At 42.1% G+C, this 15,145-nt stretch overlaps 1 protein-coding gene across 3 annotated transcripts; it reads right to left on the reverse strand.

The window, feature by feature from the left end:
• Positions 1-513: 513 nt before the first annotated feature.
• Positions 514-13,705, reverse strand: elf2a (E74-like factor 2a (ets domain transcription factor)). Of its 3 annotated transcripts, none has more exons than XM_088081397.1 (9): positions 13,474-13,705; positions 11,741-11,824; positions 9,181-9,472; positions 7,154-7,261; positions 5,963-6,079; positions 4,208-4,291; positions 3,457-3,649; positions 3,108-3,362; positions 514-1,724 (listed from the first exon to the last, which is right to left on the reverse strand). In XM_088081397.1, the coding sequence occupies exons 2-9, from the start codon at positions 11,813-11,815 to the stop codon at positions 1,151-1,153; spliced, it is 1,698 nt and encodes a 565-aa protein (XP_087937523.1). In that variant the 5' UTR covers positions 11,816-11,824; positions 13,474-13,705; the 3' UTR covers positions 514-1,150. The 3 variants fall into 3 exon arrangements, with proteins under 3 accessions (XP_087937523.1, XP_042349461.2, XP_042349460.2); XM_042493527.2 differs by having other exon boundaries at positions 5,963-6,076; positions 13,377-13,705; XM_042493526.2 differs by having other exon boundaries at positions 13,377-13,704.
• Positions 13,706-15,145: the final 1,440 nt, after the last annotated feature.

The raw sequence follows: 15,145 nt of genomic DNA on the forward strand, positions 1-15,145 counted from the left end.
ACTTTTTTTTGTCTTAATCCAATTTTCAGGTAATCTTCCTACTTTTTACTGAATTCTTTTTGTTTTTTTTTGTTTTTCTGTCATTTCTTCTTTTGGTTGCTTTATGTATTCTTTTAATGTTTTTGAAAAAAAAAAGTGAATTTGCTCAGGTTTTAAAGGGTTAATGTTGTTTTAAAACATAAATCTTGAACTTGGGTGTTGGCTGGTTTGGATTTTATGGTGTCTTGTAAGCCCATGCGGGCTGAACATGAACTCTTTGCATGACACTATACATCTCAGTGTGTTTATCTGTTCAGTCTGTGCAGTTACAGACCTGAAAAGCATGAAGCGGCGAGCAGACAGAATCATGTCTCAGCCTGTAGCAGCACAGTGAGTCCAGGAGAGAGCTGGTTTAGTATCACAGCAGCCGCACAGCGCCTCCCTGTGGCCGCACACACCGTCTGCAGTCCTTTGAAAAAGCAACTCAGTATTTATACGGCATTTCATTTTGCAGATGGCTGAATAAGACAACAGTCCCGTTTAATTCACATTGTTGTTTTTTTTATAATACATATTTCAGTAAAATCTACTTCAATACACTGATAGTACAAGAAAAAATAGTATATTATACTTCAGATGTGGAGCACAGCGTTTAGTTGTGAAATGTGGACGCAGACATCCTTTCACTCCCTTTTTATCAACAGTAAAAAAGTGCTGTGGAGTAACAGAACTCTGCAGACTGAAACAAAGAGCAAACAAACACATGAAGTCAAACTACGTGTGGACTGATACATACCTGCTGCTGAGTATCAAAAAATGCTTTGTACACATGTTTACAACAAAGTCCCGTCAGGCTTTACATTACCTTTGATTACAAAAAGGAGTTCTTTCTTTTACAGTCTAAGGCTGCCCATGTCTTCTCTCTGAGTGAGTGTGTGTGTGTGTGTGTGTGTGTGTGTGTGTGTGTGTGTGTGTGTGTGTGTGTTTGTACATGAGTCCCTTTCATCCTGTGTGGGGCTTCAGCAGCTGCACCCTGAGAGCAGGCTGACCGTTTGAGCCAATCAGAGAGCAGCTCTGCTCTGTGACGGGGGGCGGGATGTGTCCTGCACTTCCTCAGCAGTGTCCACAGTCACTTCCTGCCCCCCCCGGGCCCCGGCTCAGGGCGGAGCACTCAGGACGAGCTGCTTTCTGCTGCTGCTGGCGGGCTGGAGGGAGGCGGAGCCTCTGCTGCCACCTCTGATTGTGCTGCTTGGGGCTGACTGCTGGGGGGCTTCGGGGGCTGCGTGGGGGTTTTGGGCGGGGCAGGGTGAGGCTGGCTGACCTGGACAGAGAGCTGAGGCAGCGGCTGGGCCACCGCTGCCGGTTTAGCCAGAATGAGCTGCGGCGTGGGCCGGCCCGCCGTTAGCTGGACCGTAGGGGCGGTGGTGGCCGGTTTGGTGGCGGCGTGCGCTAACTGTGTGGCGACGGGTTTAGCCTGGATGAGCTGCGTGACCTGGCCTGACGGGTTGGCCTGCATGAGCGTGGCCAGCTGGTTGGCGGGGATGGTGATGATGGTGATCTTCTCTCCGGCTTTGGAGCCCGCGGGCAGCATTGTGGGCAGGGCCTGGATGACCAGTTTCGGGGGAGCGCCGGCAGAGGCGTTGGCTACCGTTACTGGGACTCCTGTGGTGGTGAGGATGGGGGAGGAGTTTAACGTCACCTGACCGAGGGAGTTGGTCATGACCACTGGCATGGCTCGGATGGGCCTGCAGGAGAGAATGCAGCAAGAACACTGATGACACGTCTGCTCCCCACAGCGTCACACACAGCTGAGGTACACAACACGCCTTTACACACGAGACACAGCCTGTGCGTTTACACGAGGTTAGAAAAAGACCAGTTATTGTGTTAGTCCAACTAAAACTGGACTTTTAAATACATGTAAACATGCTAGTTTTAGCTGCAAGGAGTCAGGGGCACTAAGAAACACAATTTCACCAAGTTTTCGTTTCAATCACTGCGCACATACAGCGAGCAGCAGCAACCCACCGTTCAACAACTAAACAGCATGAGGACGGGGACGAGCAAACCTGTCAACGGTCAGGGGGATGTAAAGGAGATGGGTTTGGCGAGGACAGGAAGTTATTGTCAGTGAATGCTGCATCATGCAAACACGCCATCAGCAGCTGTTTTGAGGCCGGCCACACTGCAACGTCTGTCTGCAACGTTCTTAAACCATTTCATCTCTTTGGTCTGAACTGGACATAAGGCACAGAGAACTGCTTTCTTTTAATTTTTAGTTATGGCAAAATCCTGATTATATGATGTAATTTGACAATAAATTACATTTTTACTGAGCATGATGAAACAGGCTAGAAAATACAATAACTTAAAAGCAGACCAATTCAAATTATTGTTGCAAACAAATGAGTTTTGCTAACAGCAATTCTTTCCTCAGCCTCAGACAATTACAAAATATGACTTTAACTCTCTTCTCATATTCCCTTTATTTTGAAGCACGAGGTACCTGGAGCTACATCATTTGTGTTGTGCTGCTTTCAGACACTTTTCACAAGTATTTAGACCATTTGACCATAAGCACGTTAGTGCAAATTCTTTCTAAAACATGAAAAAGGCAATGAGAAACTTGGCAAGAAATGTGCCACAAACTGCAAGAAAATTGTAGATTTAAAAAAAAATATTTTGAAAAAGCTACATTTCCAATGATCATAATTACATGTTTAAATTATGTTACAAAATGTTATAATTTTTTAGCACTTTTTTCCAAGTCATTGCCTTATTTTTTTTTTTGCTACTGATTTTCAGGTAACATTTTTTAGTAATTTTTTACTAAATTCTTACACATTTTTTGGTCATTTCTTCCTTCATTGCTTACTGCCTTCCTCCCATATTTTTTGAAAGAAATCAAGCCAAAATGCTCATTTTTCGAAGGGTTAAGGTAACCTCATTCGAGACTGCAAATCAATCATTTAACCAGCTCTTAAGAACCAAGCTAGCTGGATGAGAGCAGGATTATTTAACGCTTCTGTTCTCTCAGATGAGATGAGCCATGTGTGGAAAACCACTGAGGACGTGTTTATACATATAACCCACATGGTGACACGTCATGAGAAACAGTGAGTAGAGACCTGGTGGCGGCGTTGCTGGGGATGACAGTGACGTAGGTCTGCTGAGGCTGGCTGGCAGCGGGGGAGTTGGTGCCCAGGCTGGCAGGGCCATGCTGGTTAGCCGGGTGCTGGCCAGATACAACACCCTCGCTGTCCTCCAGCTCCTCCCCGTCCTCCTCGTCATCTATCACCCGGATATTCTTGGGCATGTCTTTGAACTGGTAGGCCAGTCGCTGCCCCTCCACTTTAGCCAGGATGCCCCGCTGGTAGTAATACCTACACACACACAGAGGCAGGCATTACTTCAGCTGTGCTTTCCATGTCTGAGAGAAACAGTTGTGTTGGTGAGTTAGTGGAGAGGACGGCTGACCTCAGGGCTCGGCCCATGGTCTCGTAGTTCATGTCGGGCTTGTTCTTGTGTTTCCCCCACAGCTTGGACACGGCTTTGGAGTCGACCAGTTTGAAGATGCCCTTCTCCCTCTGCATCCACTTGATGTAGCGAGGGCAGGTGTTTTTGTCCTGCAGCAGCTCCAGCAGGAACTCCCACAGATAGGTGGTGTTGCCTTGACGAAACAAAGCACATCAAGTGAAAAAAAAAAAGTGTGGCAACATTTTATTACATTGTGGGGATGCTCCCATTCATCTGCATAACATCAGCATCACCAGATATTCACCTTCCTGACTGCAATCAGCCTATTGGCAGGTAAGATGACCCATACTAATAGCAGTGTGTGTGTGTGTGTGTGTGTGTGTGTGTGTGTGTGTGTGTGTGTGTGTGTGTGTGTAATGTTTTAATAATGTAATGTTTTTTGTGTAAAAGGCTATTTTCAAGGTTGTTTCACAGATCTATACAATTGAATTTTTGCTCATTCAAAAGGTAATATAATGGAGAACTGACAATTTTTTTTAAAGATTTCTTTGACTCCCTGGCACAAACATGGGTAGAAACAACAACAAAAGCAAATAAACAACAACAAAACATTACTATTGGCTTTTGGCCAAATTGTTCATTTAGACATTGGTATCTGCTCAGCATTATTATCTGTGAATCCCTATTATGTTTATTAAAAAAAGACGCATAATGTATGTAATAATGATTTGAGCTCAGAACTGGGACAAACCTTTGCCCTCTCTCGTTCTCTTCTTGATCCCGAGGTCAAAGGAGCCGTTTGAAGCAGGCTGGTGTGTCTTGGGCTTGCGTCCACCTGCACTCAAAACAAACACATACACAGTAACTCGGTAACTGATTACATTTATGTTTATTACATTAATTACATGTCGCTCCTCAACACTGCGGGTCCTTTCCAACATGGCAATTTATGCGTCCTCTCTTCCTTCCTCCACCGGTGACCCAGAACTAGTTTCCCCTCTGCCATCTTGAAGGATCTTCCAACTGCACAAATGCACCTGGAGGAGGCGAGGATGGAGGAGAGAGGAGGCTTCTGGAGGAGCCCAGAGCGAGGATACAACAGTGTATCCTACCACAGGAGTCTTTCATCGAGTGGTGAGACTACAGAGCTCCCCGAGGATCATGGAGATTTTTCATTTGCATTGTGTCATATATTTGCCGTACCTCCATACGCGTCTTTATTTATTCACAGTTTAATCTCTCAGTGCTCATTCTGCGGAGTCAAGAGATCTATAATATCACAGAACGCCTTCACATGATGAAATGTAGGCCTGATTTAATGCGCCGTCTAATTGTGTGTGATAAAACAGTAAGGAAGTTTTTGGATATTTTAATTTTAAGTGTTCCGGCATCACGCAAATCAGCAGCTTATTCCACTGAGGCCTTTTATGTTTTTGTTGTTTTAAATTGACGTTACAGTAAATGATGCACGGGTTAGGCTGCCCTTTATTAGAACTAATCCACCGGCCGACCCGTTAACGTGCAATAATCAATGACCTGAACCCGAACCGCACACACTGAAACCGTGTGTGTCTACACACCTCTCACCTCCTCCATGTGATTACATCTCCAGTATGATCTCGTGCTCACAGCTGATATCCTACAGAGGTTTGTTTATGTGTTTATTTAATATTGCCTATTCAGTGTGGACACAGAGACGATTCCCTGATATTAAAACACGCTGTTAGACCTTCGTATGTGCAGAGGGAAATATTTATACTGCACATTATGACCAGAGAAATGAATCTAAATGTGTAGGACTGAACAGATGTTCCTGCTCAGATGCAGAATAACGCAGCGCAGCAGCTGATGATGAAGCTGCTGCTGTGTGACAGAGAGGAGAGAGCGGATTAATAAATTACTCTGAATCCTGCTGTCACTTTATGACCCGCCTGCCCAAATTCTGCGATATTTTTCAATAAGTTCACCTGAAGGGGGGGTGTGTGTCATCACTAACACACACTCTTACACAGAGAGGCTGTGTGGTGTATAACTGTGCAGATAAATAACACAAGGAAATAAATGGCCTAAATAATTAGAACTCTGATCTCTATATGAATCAGATTTGAAAGGATTCTTCTCTCCCTGTCAGTCTGACAGCTGATCAGCTGTGCTGCATGTCATCTGTTACTGACGTCGCTCCGGACAGACGCTGTGGGACCGAGCATTTCCCAATTCACAGCTTCCCCTCCTATCTCCTCACGTCTCCTCCTCGACTCCTCAGCTCGCATCCTCTGTGGGAGGGACTAAGACGCGAGGAGAGGAGCCGGGTGGAGGATGCTTGGAGTTGGGGTATCGTGTTGGAAAGGACCCTGTCTGTTGCACACTCAAATAGCTTGTGACTGTAGCATAAAGCAACAGCTCAAGAACTCGTAAGAAGCTGCGTATCCTCCAGCACTAACGACTGTGAATGTAAAATTGGTTTTACATGAAGCCTCAGGGAGTCACTTATGGAAGTAACACTGACCTCCTTTCTTCTTCTTGGCAGCAGGTTCACAGTCAGGAGGGATGGGGAAGGATTCCTCCTCGATGGGCCCACACTCTGTAGACACCTCCACCACCGTCTCCATCATCACATCCTCTGCTGGGGTCACACACAAGCACAATGTTCCTCATTAAGATGCCTCCAAGATTTAGCATGCTGCTGTGTGTGTGCCACCAATGAGCATGCAGACACGCTGTTGACACAGTGTGACGCATATGTTGTATGTCAAGAGTAGTGTAGTGTGTGTGAGGCTAGTGTGTGGTGGAGTGACAGGGAGAGAGCGATGGGTGGGTGTGTATTTGGGACACATCAAATAGAGTGTGGCTGACTAACTGCATAACATTACCATTAGCTTCAGCAGCTACACCGCACTACTGTCAGCAGCAGTGTAATGATCACTGGTCCCCAGGACCTACAGGTGCTCCCCAATAAAATGTGTGTTTGTTGACACATTGAGCTCATGTTATACGTTATAGCTATGATTAAATTCATGTATGTTAAAAATATATCTGGACACTAAACAAATAAAATCCCAAATCAGAATGTCAATTTATTTAACTTCATTTATATTCATATTAACATTTACTAATATAATTGAATACTTTCTCAGAATCTAATAAAAACTTTTGAACAGTGTGAGTTTTTATGTCTAAATTTGATTTAATGATTTTAAAATGGACTTTTGGTTCACAAAGTAGCATTATCAAGGAAAAATAAGAGGGTGTGTCCCCTGGATGCATCAATAGTGAGTTGACTGCTTTCTTTCAGATGTGAATTTGTGATGTGAATTCAGAGACATGAGACACAGCATCACTGCATACTATGACTGAGCAGCACTCTGTCATTATTACAGTAACTGGCCAATTATGTAGCTGTTAACCAATAAATATCACCTTTAAAAACCATGTTTGTATGGAATTAGCATATAGCTGAATGTTTATGATGGAGATCGAGTCTAATGTACAAAGTTTTCTTTTACTGACTGTTTTGAATTTTGGGAGGACAAACAACTGCATTTTGACAGATTCTATTCATGCAGACACATTTGTGATTATGTGATATTATGTACCCCACAACTACATGTCTGTTGTTGTATTACAGGAAACACAAGCATTTTAACTTTTCATTTCGAAAAAAAATTCGATCCTCAGGCTGACTGACAGGTGTGTTTACCTGTGTTGCGTTCATTGTGCAATCCTCCCGGAGACTCCATGTGGAGAAGCGCCTCAGCTGCTTCAAACGTTTTGTCAAAACACACCATGTCATGACCCGACATCTCCACTGAGAAGAGGAGCAGAGAAAAAAAGGCTGTCAGCACACACACCTGTGCAACACATGCTAACTGAGCAAACTCTGTGGCATCATATAACACACAGATCCTGTTTCTGCTGAGAAAACAGCATGGCGCTGCAACCTCTACTATTTTGAAATGCTGACTTCCTGGTTTCAGGCTTGTAGAGGCGGTGCGCTCCTCCCTTCCTGTTTACAGTGCTCCTGTTTCGATGGTGGACAGCAGCTTCTGGCCAGCAGAGGGCAGTCTGCTGCTGTCATACACATCAACAGCAGCTCTCGTGAAAAGAAACTGTCTAATGAGTAAGTGGCATTAACTCTAGTTGAGTATTACTGACACAAAGCATGTGCGCATTTAAGTCAAATGAGAGATCTGTCTAGATTTGTTCATGGAACTGGGCTGGGGTGTGGATATTAAATACAGGGTTCCCACACATTTTCATGGACAAAATCTCAAAACGTTTCCATGACTATTCAAGGACCCATAACAACATTTTTTTCTTGACCCACTTGACCAGCATTTTTCAGACATATCAAATTCTATTCAAACCTAATTTCAGCTAGCTGGCATACATGAAGGCAAAGACAGAACGCCGGGCGAAAGGTACGTGATAGTGAACAAAATGTCACATATCAGCAAATATAAGAGCCATGATACACTGACAGCTTTAGAAAATGAATGTGCTATTATGCCACATCACGTGTGGGGTTATTCATGGAAGATTAATGTAACAATTTCATTACACATAACAACATTCAATGACTTCCAAAAACTTTCAGAGCTTTATCCTTATTCCATGACTTTTACAGCCCTGGAAAATGTGAAATTCCAGGACTTTTCCAGGTTTCCAGGACTGTGAGAACCCTAAACATATTATCAAATAGGAGAAAATGTCCAGCTAAACTATATTAATAATTCTTATAATTGTTTATTTAAATTGTGTTGCAGAAAAAAAACTTATTTTTCATATTTTTAAGTCTAATTTTCTTCTTTCTTGCAGATTTTTGCACAATTTCTTGTCAAATTGCTTTTAGCCTTCTTCCCAAGCGTTTGAAAGAAATAAAGCCAATTTGCTGAGGTTTCATAGGGTTTAAGTAATACTGTCTAGGACCTGAATTTAATATCTGCTGTGTCAATATCTATTGCTGAATATCTTCACACATTGGTGATTGAGAGGCCATTTACATGGCAGCGGTTCTTGCATGAAACATTAACCATTTATTGTGGTATGGCCTTTTTTTCACAGACAAAAGCATTTTGGGGGCCTTAAAATATAAACTTTTGAAATCAGGTTCCAGACTGTAATTTTTTGAAAATGCTATCCCTTCTGTCGCTGTGTAAACTGGCATTGTGAACCTCCTGTGGAGAACAATAAAGTCACGGCCGCCCTTCGCGTATGCTCATGGCGTTCTTCTATGGTGTGTCATTACAAAGTTACACTGCCAGCCACTGGCCTACAGCGTTTTTGGTTGTTTTTGTCAATCAGTGTACATGGGGATTGTTTTCACAATGTTGTCATAAGAACATATTTTTTTTTAAAAATGCAAAGGAAAGACTGTTCCATCTTTAGTAAGGCTGTTCTCATCTAAACGTGGCCTGAGTCAACTGTTGAAAGCTGCTGCGTTGGCAGCACTATGAATTGTGTGTCTGTGGTGACATTGCTGAGAAAAAAATCACAAGTGGTGCACAGGTAGTGGCTCTATTTCCATCACCCATCATTGGTTGGACTGCTACAGAGGGTAGGAGGAGCTAACATGAGAGACTCGCTTGTGTCTGCGTTTTTTTCCTGCTCTCTGCTAACATTGTGAGCGAATAGTCTGTGTTTCTCTTTCATCAAAGGCACAATTATCTCTATATCTATTTACGGTTCTATCAGTTAGATGTGATAAACGAGACAACTGGTCCTTACCCGTCTCAGCCACCTCTGTAACCACCTCCTGCTCCTCAGCCACGTCCTGCATCAGGTACGTCTCATCGTCGTACACCAGGACTTGTGCTGAGTAGCACTCCTCCACCTGGGCACTGGGCACCTCCTCCACGATCACAGCTGGACAGCCCTCCTCCTGCAGCACCACACCTTCCTCCTCCTCCACATCTCCCTCCACCTCTTCCCCACCCACGATCACCGCCTCCACTTCCTGCTGAACCACCTCTTCTTCCTCCTCCTCCTCCTCCTCCTCCTCAGTGGGCTGCTGCTCGCACTGATGTGAAAAAGGGAGATTGTCAGTGAGGTCAGTGTGTTCACAGATCGCAGCCATTTCTCTGGTGAGCAGAAGGTAATTGTTACTGATACAACTGATGAACAAATAAGAAAATGAATGAATGTTGTGTGAAAGCAGACTTACCTGTTTCCTGTGCTGTGGTGTTTTTAGCCCATGAACTTATTTTTCTTTTTAACACTATCTCCTTAAATTATGAAATAAAACATGTGCACTGCATACAGGCGCCTGAATACTATAGTAAGGCCAGTGAGATCTGATCTTGATCTGTACTGGCAGCCGGTCTAACAATTTTCTTAATAGATTTGATCACTTTAAAGGGATAGTTCAGGTTTTATAAAGAGGGGCTTTATGAGATATTTATGTACAGTCAGTGTATTGCATACACTAGCTGGAAAGTCCTATACAATACCAGTCCAAGAAAACTGAAATTCTTAAACGGTTCTATCACGCTGTCACACAGCCATTATCATTGGAACTATATTTTCTCAGACAAAATAACTTCTGTATTCCCTCTTTGGGTTTCTTCGCATGCTGCTTGTATTTTCTGTGGAGCCTGTGCTGGATAACTCTTGGCTTGGCCAATTTATCTCAACATCTACTGCCTCACACTGCATATCTGGACATTTCACATCACCAAATACTCCTGGAAATCACCCATATCGATGAAAGGCTAAATGAAGCTGACCTCTCATTTTTCACATCACAGACATGTCATGAACCTAAAAGGTAGTGTCCAACATTTGTGTAATCTGATGTGTCTACTAGAAATTAACCTCAGACCAACAATTACTGCAGGGGTTCCCACACTTTCAGATATTTGTGGTGCACTGTCACAATATCAGCACTTGCCACTCCATTTTTTTAAGCTGCACTTTCCCCTCTCTCCAAGAATGGCGCGATAGATATGCTATGAAGACCTTCTTTATGCCTCCTTTGCAGTTTTACACAGAACCAAAAAATGGCAGCATCATTCTGCTCCAGTTTGTGATTACACTCTGCATCCCAGCATCCCACAATAAAAAAGAGGCATGACATATAACACAACAGCATCAGCCTCCAGACTGACATACAACATAAGCGTCAGCAGCACTTTCTAAACAATAACAAAGGCATTACATGTCAATAACAATAATTTTGTGTCCTGTTGTATGATGGCTCATCTTGTCCTCTGCTCTGAGGGTAAGGAGCTCCTGACTCTCATAGTTTTCTCAAACATTTATCGCTGCTGTTCTTCTTCTTTGATTTAGGTGCTAGATGACACACACACACACTCTCTCTGGCGCTGTTACGACCTCCCATTGCAGATTAAGGGTGAAACAACTCTGTTCCCCCACCAGACAGCTGTATCTTACATACAGAGCCGTGAGGCAGCGTTACAGCACGACGTTCTTAAGGCACTTCTCTCTCTCTCTCTCTCTCTCTCTCTCTCTCTCTCTCTCTCTCTCTCTCTCTCTCTCTCTCTCTCTGCAGAGTGTCTCAGTGTAGTCTATCATTTTTCCAAACAAACTTAGAGGAAACTGGCTGTGTTTCAATGGAAACCTCAAACCCCACTGCCCAGTACTGGGTCAGACTGGCAAAAGAAAGTTGGCTTTCTCTCGCCTCTGCAGCAGCTGTTCCTCTAATCCACTGATCGATCTGACCACAGACCAACTAAAAGGAAGCCTTGACTGTGATGAACAAACAGTTTGTTGCTCAATTCTTTACCCTGTGATTCAAACTCAAAAAACTGCCAGTGAGTAAAAAGTACTACTCATGAAGAGCTCTGCGTGCGTTGTGTTCACACACCCACAAAAACCTGTTCATGGACTTTTTATTTCAAGTAGTGGGTCCTTTATAGCTTAGTAGAGACATGCTCATTTTCACACTATTGCTATACAATCATTAATTATCAATTACATTTTATGTACCAAAAATTAATTAATAGGCTATTCTTACTTCTTGACTATAACCTATATAACAGGTATTTAGTCTATTAACTCTGCTCAATAGTTAGCACACCGATTTATCGTGCAACCCTGGCTTCATGGCATCAGACAAATTTCTCAGCTGGAAATATTCCAACTGAGGGAAAAAAAACTGTTCAGCTAGCATCCATCATAGAGAAAAGCTGAATTAACTCTACTGTTCTTGTTCCACAGACTTTGCAACCATTGGCACAACCTCCAGTATCTTTTTTTGGAAACTTTTACAATGTAACAGGCTTTGTTTACTTCTCTGGGCAACAGTTGTGAGGATACACGGGCTTACCTGCTGGGGCTCCTCCACCACAGTGACATACTCCACTATGTTCCCTCCACCGTCTGACACTACCACAGAAGTCATCACTCATTCCTACCAAAACAGAAGAACATGGGGTCAGGATTGAGACGCTTTGGTTATGTGTATGTGTCTGTGTCTGTGTCTGTGTGTGTGTGTGTGTGTGTGTGTGCAGGGGGGTCATGTGAAAGCCCCCGCGGCTCTCCTCATGACTGAATCCCAGTATGGTTGTGGTCTTTGTTGTGAGGAAAGAACACCACATCACACCACAGTCTAACATCTTCTGGTAAGTGTAATATTGTGCTTAATTTGGCTTATAAGTGACCCAATAAGTAGCTCTTTTTTTCAACAGTTATGTCATTACATTGAATGAAAATGCAACTTCGTAGTCATAGACTTTTGGTCAAACTTACAATAATACCCCCTACCCACCAAAATTAGTGTGCACGCGCAGGTTTTTTAAACAGGGATAAACCTGAGTTATACATTTTTTACTATTTAGAATTATCTTACAGAAAAAAAACATAACAAAATAAACCAAATAAATACAGGTAATTTCTGTAATTCCAGCACGTTTTTAGGTAATTTCCTTTTTTGTGTTTGCTTTGTTTTGATTTTCAATATTTTTTGCTTACTTTTAGGCCATTTTGTTAGACTTTTTTTTTTAATACTTTTTTTGGGCTTATTTTTGGCCATGTCTCAAGTCCTTGTCTTCTCTCAATGTTTTCGGAAAAAAACACAACATCAATTTGCACAGCTGATAAAGTTAATAAAGTTTGATATCATATCATATTATATTATATATATATATATATATATATATATATATATATATATATATATATGTAGTAGGTCATAGTTGTAGCCATATATGTATGGCTACAACTATGACCCGGTATGTTAGGCTGAGCAGTGTGTAAGGGGCTTGGTATAGTGTGCTATAAACGACAACTAATGGGTTTAAAGTGATGTTTTGAATGTGCATCCTTCCCTGCAAATAAGGCACGTATCCTGAAAACATGCACTTCAAAGTAACGCAAAGAGAAACCGTAACGTTACTGCTGGCTAAATGCCAAAGCATGACTAATTCACAACAGGAAGAGTTACTGAAAACACAGGCATTGTCTATCATGTCAGACAGTGCTGGTGTGTTTGCAGATCTGACGGACACTAACCCACACAGGCTAATGTTTACTTTCTGAGCGCACTGGCACGTCTCTGCGCTCGCTGAGTCTGGAGCTGCAGCTACAAACTCTCCGGCTAACTCATTAGCTAATACTTCTGCCACTTACTTAACAAGACTTAAGTTAGCCACTACTGCCGCCTACATTATGCACTTTATCATGTAACATCACACATTCAGTGCCACACCAATGTATTCACTCTGCATTCTCGTTTAAAAGGGGATCACCCATAGTCCAATAACACAGAAATGGTTAGCATTAAGGTTAACAAGCTCGAAAACAGTTAGCACGTAGCTAGCAAACACATACATCGTACTTAACGTAAGGTTGAAGGAGTACCCTGTCACTGGCTGACCACAAGGGTAAATTGCGAGTTCTGTATCTGGACCTGTGTTCTATCGGAGCCTTCTAATGTGTTACTGCAGTGAGTTTCCTCCCCTTACCTTGTTTTGCTTTTGCTAGCGAAAAGTGAGCTCCACGGCTAACGTTAGCACTAGCTGGGCCTAACGCTAGCCAAGTTGTCAAGGCCAAAACGCTCACTTTGCTCGCATAAACAAGCGTTTGCAAGTCCTCAGTCCCTGGAAATCACTTTGCAGACACCCAGTCACCCCCTGCGCCGAAATGTAAAGGGTGAACGTGGATACAGGCCCTGAAGTAGTGTTTTGATTCCGGCTTGTCTCTAGCTATCCGATAGCTTCCCGGCGCGTCGCCTCTTCGCTGCAGCGGAGCCAGCGGGTCACAGCGCAGACCGCCGTGACGTCACGAGGACAAACCCCACCGACAGTGGGCGCAAACTATAATACATCCATGGCGCAAACACTGACATGTGTAAGCTCGTAACTCCGTCCGTGGATCAAAATCACGAACGGACTCTGAAAATCTGTTGCATGATTGCAATAACTTCAGCCTTTCCATCAATAAATAAATATGTAAAATAATAAACAAACACAGTGAAATTTGATGATATCAGTTTAGTTTTGGTGCACTTAGACTCATTTTACAAGCTATTTGAATCTTTGAAACGTGAGCAAATTGAAATTTTGAAAACATGGGAGGAAAGCAATGACCAAATTGGGAAGAAATGTCCCAAAAATTGCAAGAAATTAGTAAAAGGTTACAAAATACCTAAACATTGGTTTTTTAAAAAAGGAGAGGAGTATTTGAAAATTATACCAAAAATAGGGAAAATGTCCAGAAACTGTTATTTATAATTATTCTATTTTTTTTTAAATCAAATATATTAAACAAATTTGTATACCCTTTTTCATTTTCAGCGCTTTTTTAAAAATTCATTTTTTTGTTTGTTTTTGACTTTTTTTGGCTTATTTTCAGTTAAATTTTGTGAAACTTTTTTTTTTTTTTTAACTTTTTTTGCCAATTTTTGGGCCATGTGATGTTCAGTTGCTTATTGCCATGTGCCTTCATGTTTTGGAAAGAAATCAAATGAATTTGATCAGGTTTCAAAGGGTTAATCAAATAATTGTTTGAGCACATGTAAGCTCATATTTATTTGATTAGGTTCCTGTGATAATTAAGGGAGACCCGGGCTGATTGTAACACTTTTGGTCTTGCTTATAATTCGCTAAATTTTTGTATTGGAGCTCTCAAATTTTGGCCCAATGTACACTTTTTTTTCTCAACTACAAATAGCATTTTTTAAAATCTTCTACAACTCTATCACATAACTAAAATTTCATAGATTTAACTACATTGTCACAACATACCACACTTCCAGGAGAAGTTGTAACAATAGGAGTGCAGTATTAGAAATTACACAATAACAAAAAAGTATACATACACTAATACATACACATTCAAACAATTTCTATGAACTCACTAACCTGTCAAATGCAGTACCTCACATTGAGTGAGTCCAAAATACAAGTCTGCTGTCTCAGTCAAGTAATCAGTTAAAAATATCCTCTTGCTGCACATTGAAGACTTTTAGACTTGTGATGTCACACAAAGGGCAGCTGTGTTGATCCTCTTTCTCTTATGTTTTCTATTTTATTTTTATTTTATTGCAGTATCTTTTCAATATCCCATGGCAGATAGGACATTCTTTGGGAGCAGAGTCCATTTGAATTCAACAAAGTCACACAATAAAACGAACTAATAACAGATCAAAGTAGCTGTAGATCAGCAGCTCCTGTGTTCAGTGAGCTAAAATAACTGTTTTTGTCAATGCGGTCTGATGGCTTTGACGAGAGCA

This window comes from Plectropomus leopardus, chromosome 8 (assembly GCF_026936395.1).
Source record: "Plectropomus leopardus strain MGB_pleo_1.0 chromosome 8, ASM2693639v1, whole genome shotgun sequence".
In the NCBI taxonomy this organism is placed as follows: domain Eukaryota; kingdom Metazoa; phylum Chordata; class Actinopteri; order Perciformes; family Serranidae; genus Plectropomus; species Plectropomus leopardus.